We start from the raw sequence: 15,766 nt of genomic DNA, 5'->3' as shown, positions 1-15,766 counted from the left end.
AAGTTTTAATTAGTCAAGACACATTAATAATTAATTCAACCCCCCCTTCTTAATTATTCCGAGGCCACTTGATCCAACAGATTTGAGGATTAAATTAATTCATCCATAACCAATTACGAATGTATGGTTTATGTTACATTGAAGCATCGTAAATCGTTCTAAAAGTTGACAACACACTGTGAATTGCATGCGTATGTTTAAAAGAATGAATACTACACGTACGTACTAACATAGAAATGACTGCTCAATTGATTTAGTTTTAAAGCATGACACAACATTGTTGTACTTGGCAACACATAGACAAATTTGCACGCATACTCTTTTTAAAAAAAATAATACAGTCTCAATGAACACCATCTATATATATCACACCAACAATTTAAAAAATCACACATTCTTGCCCAATCCAACTTTAGAAACCAAATTTTACAAGAAATATGACATTTTTGAGAGAAACAAGCAGTCACACCATTGTCAACTCTAGATTAGCTTTTATTTTTTCGAATGGATCGATTATTCACAATGAATCTGGTGTTTATTTCCAAAGTTCCACTCTGATACTCATTCGAGTACCTAACGATTATGGTTTTGAAACGCTAAAAAGCAGAATGCACAATACCCTTCAACTAACCGACGATCAATATTTGGATGAAATTTACTAACACAATGTTAATGTGTAATGATCAATACTCGTGTGTTGGCCTGATTGAGTTATTATGCACCATTGGTAGAACACCGGATGATATATTAAACTTACTTCAAGCCATTATGACCCATACGCATGATGCCCTATTATATTATAACGGGATGTGGAACATGCCACGCCAACACGACTTTGTGGGTTACTCGTTCATAGGAAAAAATTCAAAAAGATTTGACATTCTTTTAGGATGTACCATCGATGGGCTAAAGGATGTGATCAAACACATTGCACCTCAAGGGATTCCTCCTTATGGTATTCATGAATCACAAATGGTAAGACAATTATTTTTCGACAACTAGGTCATTCTGAGTATTCAAACAAAGTAATCAAATTTGAAATTATTGAACTGAAAACTGACGGTGACGTGCTAAAGGTCTTAGTACAATCTAACTACTGGAAATAATTTAGCTCAATAGAAATTTTAGCTGTTTTTAGTAAACCGGTAATCAAAATGGAAGATGACATGTTTCAGTCACAACATGATTCAATGCAAAATTAGTATTAGTTAATTGTAGTTTTTGATGCATTTTCTGTTTGTTTCGACTATGTTGAAGTTAATGTAATGTTTAAATTTGTGTCAATTAGCTAATGAAATCGTATCTTTATTATTTTCAAAGTACTTAATTATTTCCTAACTTTTAAAAATAATGACTGGAAATAAATTATTATTTACATAAATGTCAACAAAATAGTTATTTACACAAAAACGTCAGTGGAAATAACATATTTTATGTTCTTTGTTCACCTAAATCAAAAAATTCGATTTTCAACCAAGACAAATTTGTATAACACTGCATTCTACTTGTGTACGAGGTGGGTCATTGCTTTGTCTGATAATGACAATGTGTGTTCCTCAACAATGCCAATGGTCTCGTATAAAAACCTGTTACATAACAACAAACAGATTCAATGTATGATAACTAACTACATTGTCACCACTTCTACTAACATCATAATTATGCAATTAGCTATAAAAAATGATTTTCATACACATGACCAATGCATATTTCGCGATGCACAGGAAAATCTGGTGGCGACTGACTTCTAAGAGGAAAAAATGTCATGTTTCGTTGTCGTGAAAGAAAAACAACAATCACGTTGTATCGTGAAACAATGACATCTCATATCCATAATATTCATCCATGGTAACCTATATGTAAAAGACAATAAATAACTATTACTTAAATGTTATTTTAAGAAAAAGTGACATAACATTGAACTTACGCACCATAGATAATCCGTTAACAAGTAGGGAACACTTTAATTCCTCAAATCTCTCTATGCCACCAAGCAGGTTGATATATTCTTCTGACTAGCTTATTAGTTCTTTATGAAGATGGTTGCGCACCAATGACCATGTTTCTCACCCATACCTAATAAGGCAGCTATTGCCCGATAACCACGGTTACCATCCACTTTGATATTAATAATGTTTTCAATAGAATCCTAGATGCACATATGAAATTGATTCAACAATGGAATATTCTGTCTCTATATTAGTTCCTCAGATGATGATGCATTACGTTTCACTGAAGAATTATTATTTTGCACATAATGTAACGCATCAATATACTCTCAATAAGACGAATCATGTTCTGTTGACTTTTGTTGTTTGGTCAGTGGTTTTTTGAAGCACCTTTGGTCTTCACCTTTTCTGGAGGAGGACACATGGAGTTCAGATCAGGATAAACAATTTCTCGCAACTTTGTCTTCAAATGTACTTTGTCAGAAACATTGAGCTGCTCAAAGCGTTTCGAAATGATTTTCATCTCCTTATTTATGGTCACATGTGCCTCACATAACCCTTGATATGAAAAATTAAGTCTTCGTCAAAAAATGTGGATTGTCTCTAGTGGTATAGAGCCAACAACATATTTAAACAACTCACATGCACATGGAAGACCGTGGATACTCCTCATGGCACATCCACAACATGAAAGATTTTTGCCTGCATAAGGTACATGTTCATACTCAACAACAATTTCATTTAAAGCGTACCTTGATACCATGCCAAGTAGTTTTTTTGTACAAGGTAACTTTAAACATATGTCCAATCACGTGTGTGCTTGTCTCAAAAGATTGGTCATGTCATATAGGCCCGAGTCGGACATCCAATTGGTTCGATTTGAATTATTCAGAGGTTATATTATCTATCTATATCTATATAGATATCTGTCCGCTAGGTTACGGGTGGGTATTTTACCAGAGGTTTTGATTGTATCAAATCTACCCCTGTGTGATTCTTGTTGAAGCATATACTCCTCGGGGAAGGTACAAGACGGACGATTTCGAAACAGATTACCCATTTATTCGATAGAAAAGATCACAAAGATTTCATGATTCGTTGCCGAAATTATTCCAATTCAAAAAGAGATCTCAATATTATGCCTTGAAGAGGACTATGCTTTAATTTGGGTGTGTTGAAGTATCATCATGTTGTTCATTGCTTCCCAAACACTGCATATGTCACCAAGAGAGTTTTGTAGGAATCTCTTTAATGACCAATGAGCACTCTCAACCCTACAAATGAAATATACAACAACATATAAACAACCGCAACATTTTCATTTAAGTCAACACTTAAAAAAATTAACACAAACAAAAAACAATATTCATACTTGTTAGTGGTTGTGTTTCCTAAATGCATCACTTTGTTGGTCTATGCTTTCACAAATTTCTCTTTGTGCGGAATCACCCATGTTTGACACACATAGTTTACAAACATTTCAATGTTTTTATGGTACTCATCAAAAGAACTTTCACATGGACAGTCAACCAAATGTGGAAGCAAAGCTTCATGATGAATCAACAATGATTCAAAGGTGTTTTGATGATAACAATGATGACAACAAAAGATGATGAACAAAAAGCTCAAAAGATCAAAGAACAACTCAAGTGAATCAAGAACAAGTCAAGAGTTCAAGAATCAAGAAGGATTCAAGACTCAAGAAGAAAGTCTACAATCAAGAATCAAGATTCAAGATTCAAGATCTCAAGAATCAAGATCAAGATTCAAGAATGAAGAAAAGACTCAATCAAGATAAGTATTAAAAAAGTTTTTTTCAAAACTTTGAATAGCACATGAGTTTTTGACAAAACCTTTACCAAAGAGTTTTTACTCTCTGGTAATCGATTACCATATTGTTGTAATCGATTACCAGTAGCAAAATGAGTTTGAAAAAGTTTTCAAATTGAATTTACAACGATCCAAATATTTTCAAAAGGCTGTAATCGATTACAATGTTTTGGTAATCGATTACCAGTGTCCTTGAACGTTGAAATTCAAATTTAAAAATGAAGAGTCACATTGTTTCACTCAAAAGCTTTGTGTAATCGATTACACTTATTTGGTAATCGATTACCAGTGACTGTTTCTGAAAAATCAAAAAATGTAACTCTTCAAAAAGGTTTTGACTTTTTCAAATGGATTTTAAGTTTTTTCTAAAAGTTATAACTCTTCTGAATGACCTTCTTGACCAGACATGAAGAGTCTATAAAAGCAAGGCTTTGTTTTGCATTTTGAATCAATCTTTCTAACAACAATCTTGAATACTTTTGCTTTTCCAATCAATCATTTACAAGCCTTGAAATCTCTTTGAAGTTCTTCTTCTTCTTCTTTTGTACCAAAAGCTTTCTGAAGTTTTCTGGTTTTCTAAACCTTGAAAACTTGTGCTATTCATCTTTTCATTCTCTTCTCCCTTTGCCAAAAAGAATTCGCCAAGGACTAACCGCCTGAATTCTTTTTGTGTCTCTTTTCTCCCTTTTCCAAAAGAACAAAGGACTAACCGCCTGAATTCTTTTGTGTCTCCCTTCTCCCTTGTCAAAGAATTCAAAATGACACGGTCTGAGAATTCTTTTGATTATTCCCTTTCCCTAATACAAAAGTGTTTAAAGGACTAACCGCCTGAGAATTCTTTTGTATCCCCATTCACAAAGTATCAAAGGTTTAACCGCCTGAGATCTTTGTCTCAACACATTGGAGGGTACATCCTTTGTGGTACAAGTAGAGGGTACATCTACTTGGGTTTGACTGAGAACAAGAGAGGGTACATCTCTTGTGGATCAGTTCTAGTGGAGGGTTCATCCACTAGGTTCAAAGAGAACAAGGGAGGGTACATCCCTTGTGGATCTTTGCTTGTAAATGGATTTTTACAAGGTTGAAAGAAATCTCAAGGACCGCAGGTCACTTGGGAACTGGATGTAGGCACGGGTTGTTGCCGAACCAGTATAAAAACTCTTGTGTGTTTGTTTCCTTCTTCCCTACTCTTTTACTTTTCGGTGTGCATTTAATTTCCGTTTTTACTTTCTGTTAAGTTTCTCTTCTACTCCTCATTCTCTTAACAATTTAGTAAAAGCCTTAAAAGAGTAATTTTTTAATTGGTGAAGGTTTAGGAATAATTAATTCAACCCCCCCTTCTTAATTATTCTGAGGCCACTCGATCCAACACCAAACTCCTCCAAGCCTCCATCACATAATCTCATGCATTCTTTTAAGCGACTAGAGTTTTGCACTTTCCCTTCACATTCTTGTCAATGTGGAACCGACACAACAATTTCGTAACATCCAGAAATATAATTTTCACTGCATTCATTAAAGACAAATCTCTATCAGTGAGAATAACCTCGGGGAGTGCATCAACTCATGAAAAGACCCTGAAACTACTGTAGAGTCCAAATAACATTATTAAGACATTCTCCTTTCAAATAAGCAAAAGCACCAAAAAATGTCATTCTTGTTGGTGTAACACCAACTATATCAAGCAACGACAATTTATACCTATTAGTTTTGTAGGTATTGTTAATAAAAAAAAAACAAATTACAAGAATTGGTTAACTTTACTGCATCAGGATGACTTCAGAATAAGTCACGGACAACATTATCATACTTCATTCTATGTCAGTGAATATATTAATCTCCATCAAGCAACATCATGAGTTGTTGCATTTCGGTGTTACTTCCTCTTATGGGAGAATAGTAAGCATGTCTGACATTGTAAATTTGTTTGATTATTGTATAATTGTTGACATTGTGCTCCTTCAATGTCAAGAGAATATTTCTTGGCTTTACCATGGACTTCGTCATATCAGCAACAACAATCTTCTCATCCTTTGTGAGTCGACCCGCATATGGATGTCCAACTAATGTCTTTGCTATTTCGTGATTGTGAACCCCACAAATTAACTTCACCATCCATCTTTCTCCTCCCAAAACTGACTTCGTACGCAACTTAAACGTGCATCCACATTTTCTACTGCCAATGCATGTTCTTACGAAATCATTTTTCTTAGACTTATTTATACTCACTACTCCTTTCACTAGTATTGGTGTCTTACCTCATTATCACAGCTTCAAAAAAGTTCTGACATCAATAAACAACTATGTAATATAATTATTATACCAACAACAAATTAGACAAATACATAAAAAAGTATTACAGGCATCAGAGCAATCGACATGTTCTACTTTCACGTCAACATCTTCCTTATTTTTAACATTCATATCAACTTCTTCAAACATGATATTAATATACATCAATTGTTCTTTGTTCATCTTAATAAAACATTTAACAAATTCAATGACAAAAAATACAACTTCAAAAAATTATACATGTAGCTCTATACAAAAATAAAATAAAAATGTATTGTATATCATATAACCACAGACTACATTTTTACTACATAATTCATTAAAATATCATATAAATCTAATAAATACATCATTAAATAAAATACCAATTTTTTTAATTATTAATTATTGTAATAAACATTACAATACATAATTCAGTTAAACATGTAAATACATAATTCAGTTAAATGTATACACAAATTTTTGTTAGCAATCTAATATTACTTTTACCAATCGAATTACTAAATTATTTTAAATTAATTAGTAAATTAACTTTTAAGCAATCTAATTACTAAATACATTTTTTATACCACTATAAAATAATATCACCAAATCAAAATTTCTAAAATTGCTAAAACTATTAAAAAAAAAAATTACACTATAAAATAAATTATATATATAATTCACAAAATTTTAATAACAATTTTTAAAAAAATTAAACCCTATGGATTGTCAATCCATATGTTTCTAAAAAAAATTCACATACCTCATATTCTCCGACAACGAATAACGACCAAACTTCATCGTATACTCCTCAACAACGCACGTACACCACTAGAGAACACACACTTCAAAGATGACCCTAACGAAAGCAACTTACACTAAGGGACTGAGATTTCGCAGAAAAAGAAAAAGGCATTACAAAAATGAAAAATGAATGCTACTATTTATAAACGAAAATACCTTATGAAAACTACACGGAGGCTACACGGTGTCCCAACATAAATGGTGAATGACCCAAGCAGTTGCCTTGACAATGGCAGGTGAAGATAGTTAAAGTTCCGGTTTGAACCCACTTCAAGCTAATATGGGGTTTTTTGAAGCCCCGTGTAGGTCAATAAAACTTAACTGTCAGTATAAAAAAATATTATATATATATATATATATATATATATATATATATATATATATCAACTACATATCTTCAGCAAATTCAGTAGGCAAAAAACATGCCTTTGGTAAATTTGGATAGCATGAGCTCAGGTTAATAATATGTCTACTCATTTGCTTGTAAACCAACTAAAAAGCTACATTCTATTCATCGTTGCTAGCCACTAACATAATCCCTGTACAAGCTTTTGACTTGAATTCTATATTATATACAATGACAACAGAAAATTTAATAAATCCGAGCTACTTGCTTAGAGAAAAGGTGGTGAGATACTTTGCCAAAAAAAGAGCCCAACATCAGCAAATTAGAGAACAATTACAGAAGTGTTCAAGATTAAGCACTTGTAGAACTCCACTTCCTGATCTTCATCGCCACAGATCAAAATGCTATGCACTTTGCCTAAAAGAGTTAGACAAAAGCAGGAAAATACAACAGCTATTACACTATTTTCACTACCTTGACAAAAAAAGTTCATATAGTAAGCACTTCCGCAGTTCCAAGAAATTTGGTGAGGTTGAAACCTTCAGAAATCACGGTTTAAGTCTGCAAATGAATATCAAAACCAAGTTGTCAAGAATATGATCCTACTTAGAATTGGGAGGGGGGTCACAAGATAATAAAACTTAGGATTGTAAGATGTTACCAAAATATAATAATATATATATATATATATATATATATATATAGAGAGAGAGAGAGAGAGAGAGAGAGAGAGAGAGAGAAAGAGACATAAACACATAGAAAATAGGGAAAAGAAACTACAAATAACAACATTAAAGCATACTTAAAACTGAAATTTTATAAGCATAAAACAGTTCATAATTAGTCACAAATAATCACCAGCCTCAGTCCACTATCAACTTCCCAGCAGAAGCCATTTTCCAGTGATTATAAACCAAACCAAAACACTAAACCAGCACCAGAGATGGGGGATATGTGCAAAGGCCTGCAGGGAATCAGCATGACAGAAAAGAGGGTCGAGAGAGATGGGGAAGGCCAGTTCAAGACAGCAAGGCAGATGTGCGAGAGACAGTGTAGATGAACAGCAGTTCAGAACGAGATGCTGTGACCTGCAAAGGGCTAGGGCACAGATGTGAAGGGCTTGACCGAGAGATGGGGTTTGTTTTGGGCAAAAGTCACAATTTAGGGGGAAAATGGGCTAAAATTATGGGTGTATGCAAACCAGATCGCACAACCCAACCCAAAAGTCTCCAATTTCAGGATAGACAAACTCAAACAATCTTACCTACTTGCAATTTCAGGTACGATCCAGATCGGGACAGGGTAGAAGGATTATAAAGATCATGCAATCTTACAATCTAGATCGTGATTTTAACAACACTGATCAAAAGCATATATTTAAGAATATACTACTATGCCAAGCACAAAGTAGAAGACAATTTAAACTCTCATTAGACATTAAAAAGTTTCTTACTAGTCATGTGGCAACTAAAAAACATATCAAGATATAAAAACAAAAAAGGAAAATAGTGAAACAAACAAAAGTGTTTTGCCCTCATTTCAGTAACTCCAAAGAGCACCAGATCATAACACAGATTATGAATTGCAAACCTCAGCAACCTAAGTACTTGATCCATAAAGCCCAATAACCAGACAATAAATTGGTGTCCTTTGCCCATAAAAACATATTCTCGTTAAAACAGTAAAAAGGTCTTGTGTATAATATGAATGACTACTTCAGTAGTTATTATCAATAGAGTGCTATGGTCATGCAGAGCAGTCATGAGTCACTATGAATCTTGTAACAGCTACTATCACAACCACAGCAATGCTATAGTTAGGTTTTTGCAAATTCCATTTTTTCCCTCAAAACAACACCGTATTTTGCAGCGGGGAATCTATTGTTAGAAAGCTTCCTTAAGCCCTTAACTATGTGTTTAGTCAAATATTGACCAGAGATATGGCATAAAGAGAACTTATAAGCTTGGGTAATCCTCACCTTACAAGCTGTTTTGTGTAGTTGAGGAGGAGTGTTGGAAAGTTGCCTTAATTGTAGTAACAGTAACCCACCTTAGTTGTGGCTTCTTTGGGCTGCCTTAATTGCAACGCTGAAGGGGGTGTATTTAGTCTCTCATCAACTAGAAATATGACTTAAATAGAGTTTATAGAGTTTGGGAAATCCTTACCTTACAAGCCAATTTTGTGGAGCTGAGTAATGCCCTAAGTTCAAGTTCAAAGATCTATCTATTTTTAATTGTAATTTCTGAACTGCAAGCTAATATGCTGTCATGTCATAGTTTACTTATAATTGTTTTCATCTTGTTGACATATTTGCTTAGATGTCATCCTTCTACCTCAACCGATACTAAAAAACATACCAACTTTTCCCCTATTGTACATTTATGGTTATGTATTTCAATCTCAAGCCAATACAACATTATTTATTGACATGTCAATTTTATATTATAAAAAGAAAATATAGCTACAAAAGTAATAATAACAAGTTTTATAACATTATTATATATACTTTTTTTAATAAAAACAGTATCATATTAATACTTAATAAATAGCACAATAACGTGAAAATTAAAAAAATAGTCAAATCAAATTTAAAAAATCCAAAAGTCAATATAATTAAAATTAAGGTGGCCATATCAATTTAGTAATAACCAAAATTGGCAAAGCTAAAAGAAAAAAATAGCGTCAAAAGACAAATGGTTCCCTTGAAGCATCAAATTATTGAATCTAACAGAAATAATGAATTAGAAAATCAAAATAGTAGTTTTATACGTTTTGAAATCTTAATTATCTAAGAGAGCTATAGATATCCAAATTCCACCTCTCCCTCATCATCAACTCATTAGAATTTTTACTATTATTTAACCCTTCAAGTTTCCCAATAAATCTACAAAATAAATAGGAAGAATGAGAAACTAAATGGAGGACTATTAAACATGTGGCCTGTTGGGGCCCAATGTGGCCATTTTACTTGTGCTGATTGCAGTGTGATGCAGTTGTGGACACTGTCGCAACTGCAATATGGTGGCTATACCAATTGATGTGATACACAGTCTGAAACCATTGTGTGGGCCTGTGGGGTTTATAAGTCCTTGGACTCTCCAACTATAATGGCTAGCTTTGGTTGTGTGACTCTCCCAAGGTTCTTATCAATTAATATTAGAGCTTTCCACCATGTTTCTTAGTTGTGAATGAGTAACATGGGTAGTGATGTTGGCATTGCAGTGTTTGTCATAGATTAGTCAAAGGACTAGTGCGCAACCAGCTTGTGTGGGGTACCAAGACTGCAGAACATGGTGAGACACTTTTGAAAAATGGGACTTAAGTCCCACATTAGGTGTGTTCATGAATTGTCCCATCTCACTGACCGCACCAAATCCAAAATTAATTTCAATGGGTCTAGGTTATAGAAATTAATCCCAATGTATCTTGAAGGCAAGTTCAAGCTGTACTTCAGGTAGTCCCAATTTGATCAGATGTTCTATATATTCTTTTAAAAAGTCTAATTTTTTGAAACAATTATGCATTAAACATTTATAACAACCATGCCTAATAACATTAACCAGCTCATTATGTATGGAAGTCTTGTAAATTGTAATTTTGCTAAATCTGACACTTTTGAAAAAACAATAAGAATTTGGTACTAATTGAAAAAGTGAGTTTTTTTTATTAAAAAAACAAAATAAAATGGGAAATGGTCATGTAGCCCAACCTGACCCAATTGAAAGTTAAGGGTTTTAAACCCTAAAGAGAACCCACGACAGAGACCTATGTTCTCTGAGTTTTCTACTTCTCTCTCGTGTGCTGCTTCACAACCTCTCCCTCCAATGGTGACTTATACGCCAGCAGCAACTTCACTGGTGACCTTGTTCGGCTCTGACAACTGCCATCTCCGGTATGTCACATCTTCTCTGTTTTTTTCAATTACATTTTTGTTTTGATTTTTTTATTTGTTTTATCTTCCTTCCTCCAACGACTGCTATTTCCAGCAACTGCTATTGAATTTAGTTTTTCATTTATATTTACTCTTATATCTACTTTTTTTAGTTTTTTTTTTTTGTTTATATGTACTGTTTTAAGTATTTATATCTGCTGTCTTTTTAGTATTTTTATTTATATCTACTGTTTTGCTAGTATATATATATATTTGGTCCACAATGGCTTCTGCCATTTGTTGCTATGCCATCTGGCATATATATGTGGCGGATTTTTGGCTTTCCTCCACGCTCTGCCATCCGCCAATAAAATATTCAAACACAGGAAGTCAATCATTGATCAACCTAATTACAACATTTTTTCATTGTCCAAAGCATGCATGAACTTCTGAAATATCACAATAGTTTTATGTCTATAACTCATTATGGTATATGGTAAACAGAGTTTACATTGGAGACAGCGCAGAGTACCAGACAAAAGTAAGATGTAAACAAAAGGAAGATAGTTGTAAAAGCAACAAAGTAGAATGATAGAACTAGGCTTTACCTCACAAAACCATGCCTAAAACTCAAGAAGTGCATGGACCATTCAGTTACATATAGAGAGTTTGCCTGTCCACTCATCAGCTACACCATAATCAAGGCTGAGCTCTCTCATGGGAGGGATGTTTTCCATGGCAAATAGCATAAGGTGTGGGAACATCAAATTGTTGTGATCATGCAGAACAAACTGAACCAAGACATTTGGAGTTGAACTATGGCTCATATAGCAAGCAACATTCCTCATTGTTGACACATCCAGAGAAAAATCTAGAGGAGGAATTGACGGATACAATGGACGCACATAATCCGGGTATATCTGAGACAAATCCCCCCATTCTGCCCACCTTTCCGAAAACCGATTAGGATATATCAATGAATCACCATTCATTGTTAAGAGTTGAGCTTGCTCCCTGGTCAAAACAACCCCTGCAAACTCACAGATAAAAGAACCAGCTTGAATAAGGTCCAAGGACCTTACTCCCCAAGATGTCTGCTTAGACCTAAACACTTCCAACCTATATTTCAGCCCCTTCTGCGCAACACGATTGCGACAATGAGGAGGACAGGAGCAAAATGGGCCACATTCAAAAATCAAAGGCTTCCCTCTCACAAGATGCCCCTGCAGAGTGTAAGGAAACTCACCCCCATTTTTCATAGCACAAAAGCATCCATCACCACAACCATCCACACAGTCACAGCCAGTAGCTTTCCCACTCTGATGAAACACAAACTTCGGAAAACAAGTCCTCACAAGATATTCATAGCAAAGAGGACCCCGATCATCATCAAAGTCATTAAAAAGCCGAACTGCAACATTCTCCTTCCTGTTAGCCATATCAGCAGATGTGGGATTCAAATCCAGCTCACTCCTCCTAACATTCCTAGCTTCCTTCAAAATAGCACTACCCATCTTAGCCTGCCCCTCAATCCTCCAAAGCTTAAACTTATAAACCCCAAAACCCGACCTCCCCACATCAAACCAGCAATCAACAATCCTATACACCCCATCATACACATACACCTTACCAGACCCAGCAGCACTCCCCTCATACTTCATCCCACGGATAACCCTTACCTCAACACCATAATGCATACTCCTCTCCAATGCAAGGTTCCCTGACTCCAACTTCTGATGAGAGATCTGCCTGGAGGAATTCTTCTCCTGCCCTCCATGGCCAGTGTAAACTATAACCTCACCATCATCCATGTCATCCTCATAGCCACCAGAAACAATGACACTGGTAGCAATAGGTTCTCCAGTGGAACTCATGCTTGCAGGAAGAAAATCTATTCCAGCCTGTATCTGACCGTGCAATCCAACCACACACAACTCCATCCGAAAAAGGAACAAATCCCCAACCATAATTCCGGGGATCGCCCCGACGATCCTCTTGTCACGGTTCAGCCACAGTCCACGCTCTCTCATCAGGCTGGCAGCCCGCAGGTCTCCCCGGAGACGCCGCAACTTGCCGGTGGAGCCATCCACCGGCAGACAGCCCTCTAGTGTTGTCACTGCTGCTGCTGCTGCCACCGCCGCCGCTGCCACTGAGGCGACTCGCTTCTCCTCCTCCACGGAGGTCAACACTCGCAGCGAGTCGTATATGAGCCTTGTCCTCCTCACGGTCTCGCGCAAATGAGCCTCGTCCCTCGGAGACAGATCCATCACTCTCACCAGCTCCTTCTGCCGGCTCTGCTTCCGCCTCGGCACGGTGGCGGTGGCCACCGCGCCGTCCTGCTGCTCCGGCGGTACCGGAACGATCGCTCGCAAGACGTCCTCGGAGGGCGAATTCGGGTCGGGCTGGGCCGCTGAATCGAGCTCCTGAGGAACAGGAACCAGCGGAGTCTGTTCGGGGCATGCAACATTGGTGGCTCCGAAAGGGTCGACAACGTTGGTGGCTCCGAAGGCGAAGTGAAAGAGCTCAGTGACGCGATTGAACTCGGAGTAGAGGTCGAGTTCGTCGGAGGTTTCGATGTGGGTATCCCAGAAGGGTTCGGGTTTGGGGACTAAGAGGGTTTGTGGGAGTGAGGGTTGGGAATGAGGGTGTGAAGTGGGTGTAGAAGAGGCAATGGCATTAGTGGAAGTATCGGGGAGAACAGAATCCATCATCACAATTAATAGAACCGAAACTGAACTCTCCTCTCAGGAGTGTGTGTGCCAAAAAGAAGAGCAACAGAAAATGATGGTGGGAATGGTGCAAAAATTACTACTACTAAGAAAGATGGCCAAGCGAGTGACGTACATTTGGAATTGGAAATGGACGCACTTTTCTCGAGAAAATCGCAGAAAATGGATTAATGATAACTCACTTAAGCCTTGCCTCTCAGTTAAACTTGGAAGGTTGCTCATGTCATAGTCTCTCTCTCCTACGTGCTTGTTTGGGAGGAGGACTAAAAGAATGACCAGGATTAACACATTTTAGAGCACTCGTCTACACTTTTCAAGGCATTAAACAGAGAGGAAATATGTACTCCTTAAGAATTATTTTTTTAGCACTCTCATTGACCTATTTTTATTAGTATATAAAATTATTTTTTTAAATGAATCCAACTAAAATTTGTTCTAAAGCAATGGTTGACGAACATTAAATGTATTTTATCAAATATTATTATTGAAAAAATTCAATCTAACGAAAAGAGTTCATCAAATTGGTTAATTATGATTTGAATTTCATTGGAGTAAACATTTACATTCAAAGTCCAACCCTGTTGCGAGTCAGACAAACTCATATAGAAAATTTGTGAAAAATAAAAATCATTTTTAGAACACTCATTGACCTATTTTTAATAAAAATATAAAAAATGATATATATTTTTTTTTAGATTAATTCAACTAATAATTTTTCTACGGGCACTGGCACTGGTTAGAAGCCACCGGTTGACGAACATTAAATATATTTTATTGAATATTATTATTAAAAATATTCAATATAACGAGAAGTATACCTTCACATTTTGGTTAATTATGGTTTGAATTCCAGTAAATGTTTATATTTAAAGTCCATCAGGTTGTGAGTAAGACACACTCTTATAGAAAATTTGTGAAAAATAAAAACAAAAATTTTTAGAGCACTCATTGACTTATTTTATTTAAATATAAAAATAATTATCAAATTATTTTTTTTTAAATGAGTCTAACTGATCATTGTTCTAAAGGATCTTGATAGAAGACATTGATGGACTAACATTAAATGCATTTTATTAAATACTAGCGAAAATACAGGCTTAACATGCTTATATGTATGCATTTTTTTATTTTATTGTGCTAAAATTTATATATTGAAATAATTAATATATACATAATTTTACTTATATTCTTTATTTGTTAGGTAACATAATAGATTAATATATTATTTTTGTAAATATATGTCTAATTATACATAATTGATCAAATTATTTGTTATATATACTTAAATATCATTTTATGTGATAAATGCATTTGTGACATATTGAAAATCTCACAATAATAACAACACAATAATAACAAAAAAAACAAAAGAATCCTAAAGATATGATATTAAGAAGGGGAATGATATGAGGAGAGAAAAAAATATTTAAGATAATTAATGTTTACGTGGTTAGATGTGTGTTATTATGTTAATATTATTAAGGATAAAATGATCTAAAAAATGTGAACACAAAAAATAATTACAAAAGTAATACTCCCTTTACATATTGGTATAAATTATTATTGAAAAAGATTTTATATAACAAAAAAGTGTTAGTGTTTAACATATTGATTAATTATGGTTTGAATTCCATTTTTACATTCAAAGTCCGTTAAAGTTGCCAGTAAGACAAATCTTATAGAAAATTTGTGGAAAAAAAAATAGAGTACTCATTGACCTATTTTTATTAAAATATAAAAATGTAATAAATAATTTTTTAAAATAAGTCCAACTAATAATTGTTCTAAAGAAATTGGTCAAAAGGCATTGGTTGATGAACATTAAATATATTTTATTAAATATTTTATTGAAAAAAAAATTGTCTAATAAAAAAGAATTATTCACATATTGGTCAATTATGGTTTGAATTCCATGATTAGATTCAAAGTCCATCAAGATAAACTCTTGTAGAAAATTTGTGAA

At 34.7% G+C, this 15,766-nt stretch overlaps 1 protein-coding gene and 1 long non-coding RNA gene across 2 annotated transcripts; both read right to left on the bottom strand.

The window, feature by feature from the left end:
* Positions 1-5,552: 5,552 nt before the first annotated feature.
* On the bottom strand, positions 5,553-7,168 carry LOC121173668 (uncharacterized). Its single transcript, XR_005888978.1, has 3 exons — positions 7,014-7,168; positions 6,817-6,912; positions 5,553-6,063 (listed from the first exon to the last, which is right to left on the bottom strand). It is a non-coding gene; the product is annotated as an uncharacterized lncRNA (long non-coding RNA).
* Positions 7,169-7,262: 94 nt separating this feature from the next.
* On the bottom strand, positions 7,263-14,104 carry LOC100785015 (histone-lysine N-methyltransferase family member SUVH9). Its single transcript, XM_041010310.1, has 2 exons — positions 11,683-14,104; positions 7,263-7,764 (listed from the first exon to the last, which is right to left on the bottom strand). The coding sequence occupies exon 1, from the start codon at positions 13,783-13,785 to the stop codon at positions 11,725-11,727; it is 2,061 nt and encodes a 686-aa protein (XP_040866244.1). The 5' UTR covers positions 13,786-14,104; the 3' UTR covers positions 7,263-7,764; positions 11,683-11,724.
* Between the last annotated feature and the right edge of the window lie 1,662 nt (positions 14,105-15,766).

Source organism: Glycine max, chromosome 16, assembly GCF_000004515.6.
Source record: "Glycine max cultivar Williams 82 chromosome 16, Glycine_max_v4.0, whole genome shotgun sequence".
Classification (NCBI taxonomy): domain Eukaryota; kingdom Viridiplantae; phylum Streptophyta; class Magnoliopsida; order Fabales; family Fabaceae; genus Glycine; species Glycine max.
Note: the sequence above shows the minus strand (reverse complement) of the source record. Positions and strands in the feature narration are given on the sequence as shown.

What these genes read in the sequence shown, in the direction of transcription:
- LOC100785015 (XM_041010310.1), bottom strand. Translation starts at nt 13,785, where the DNA reads ATGATGGATTCTGTTCTCCCCGATACTTCCACTAATGCCATTGCCTCT.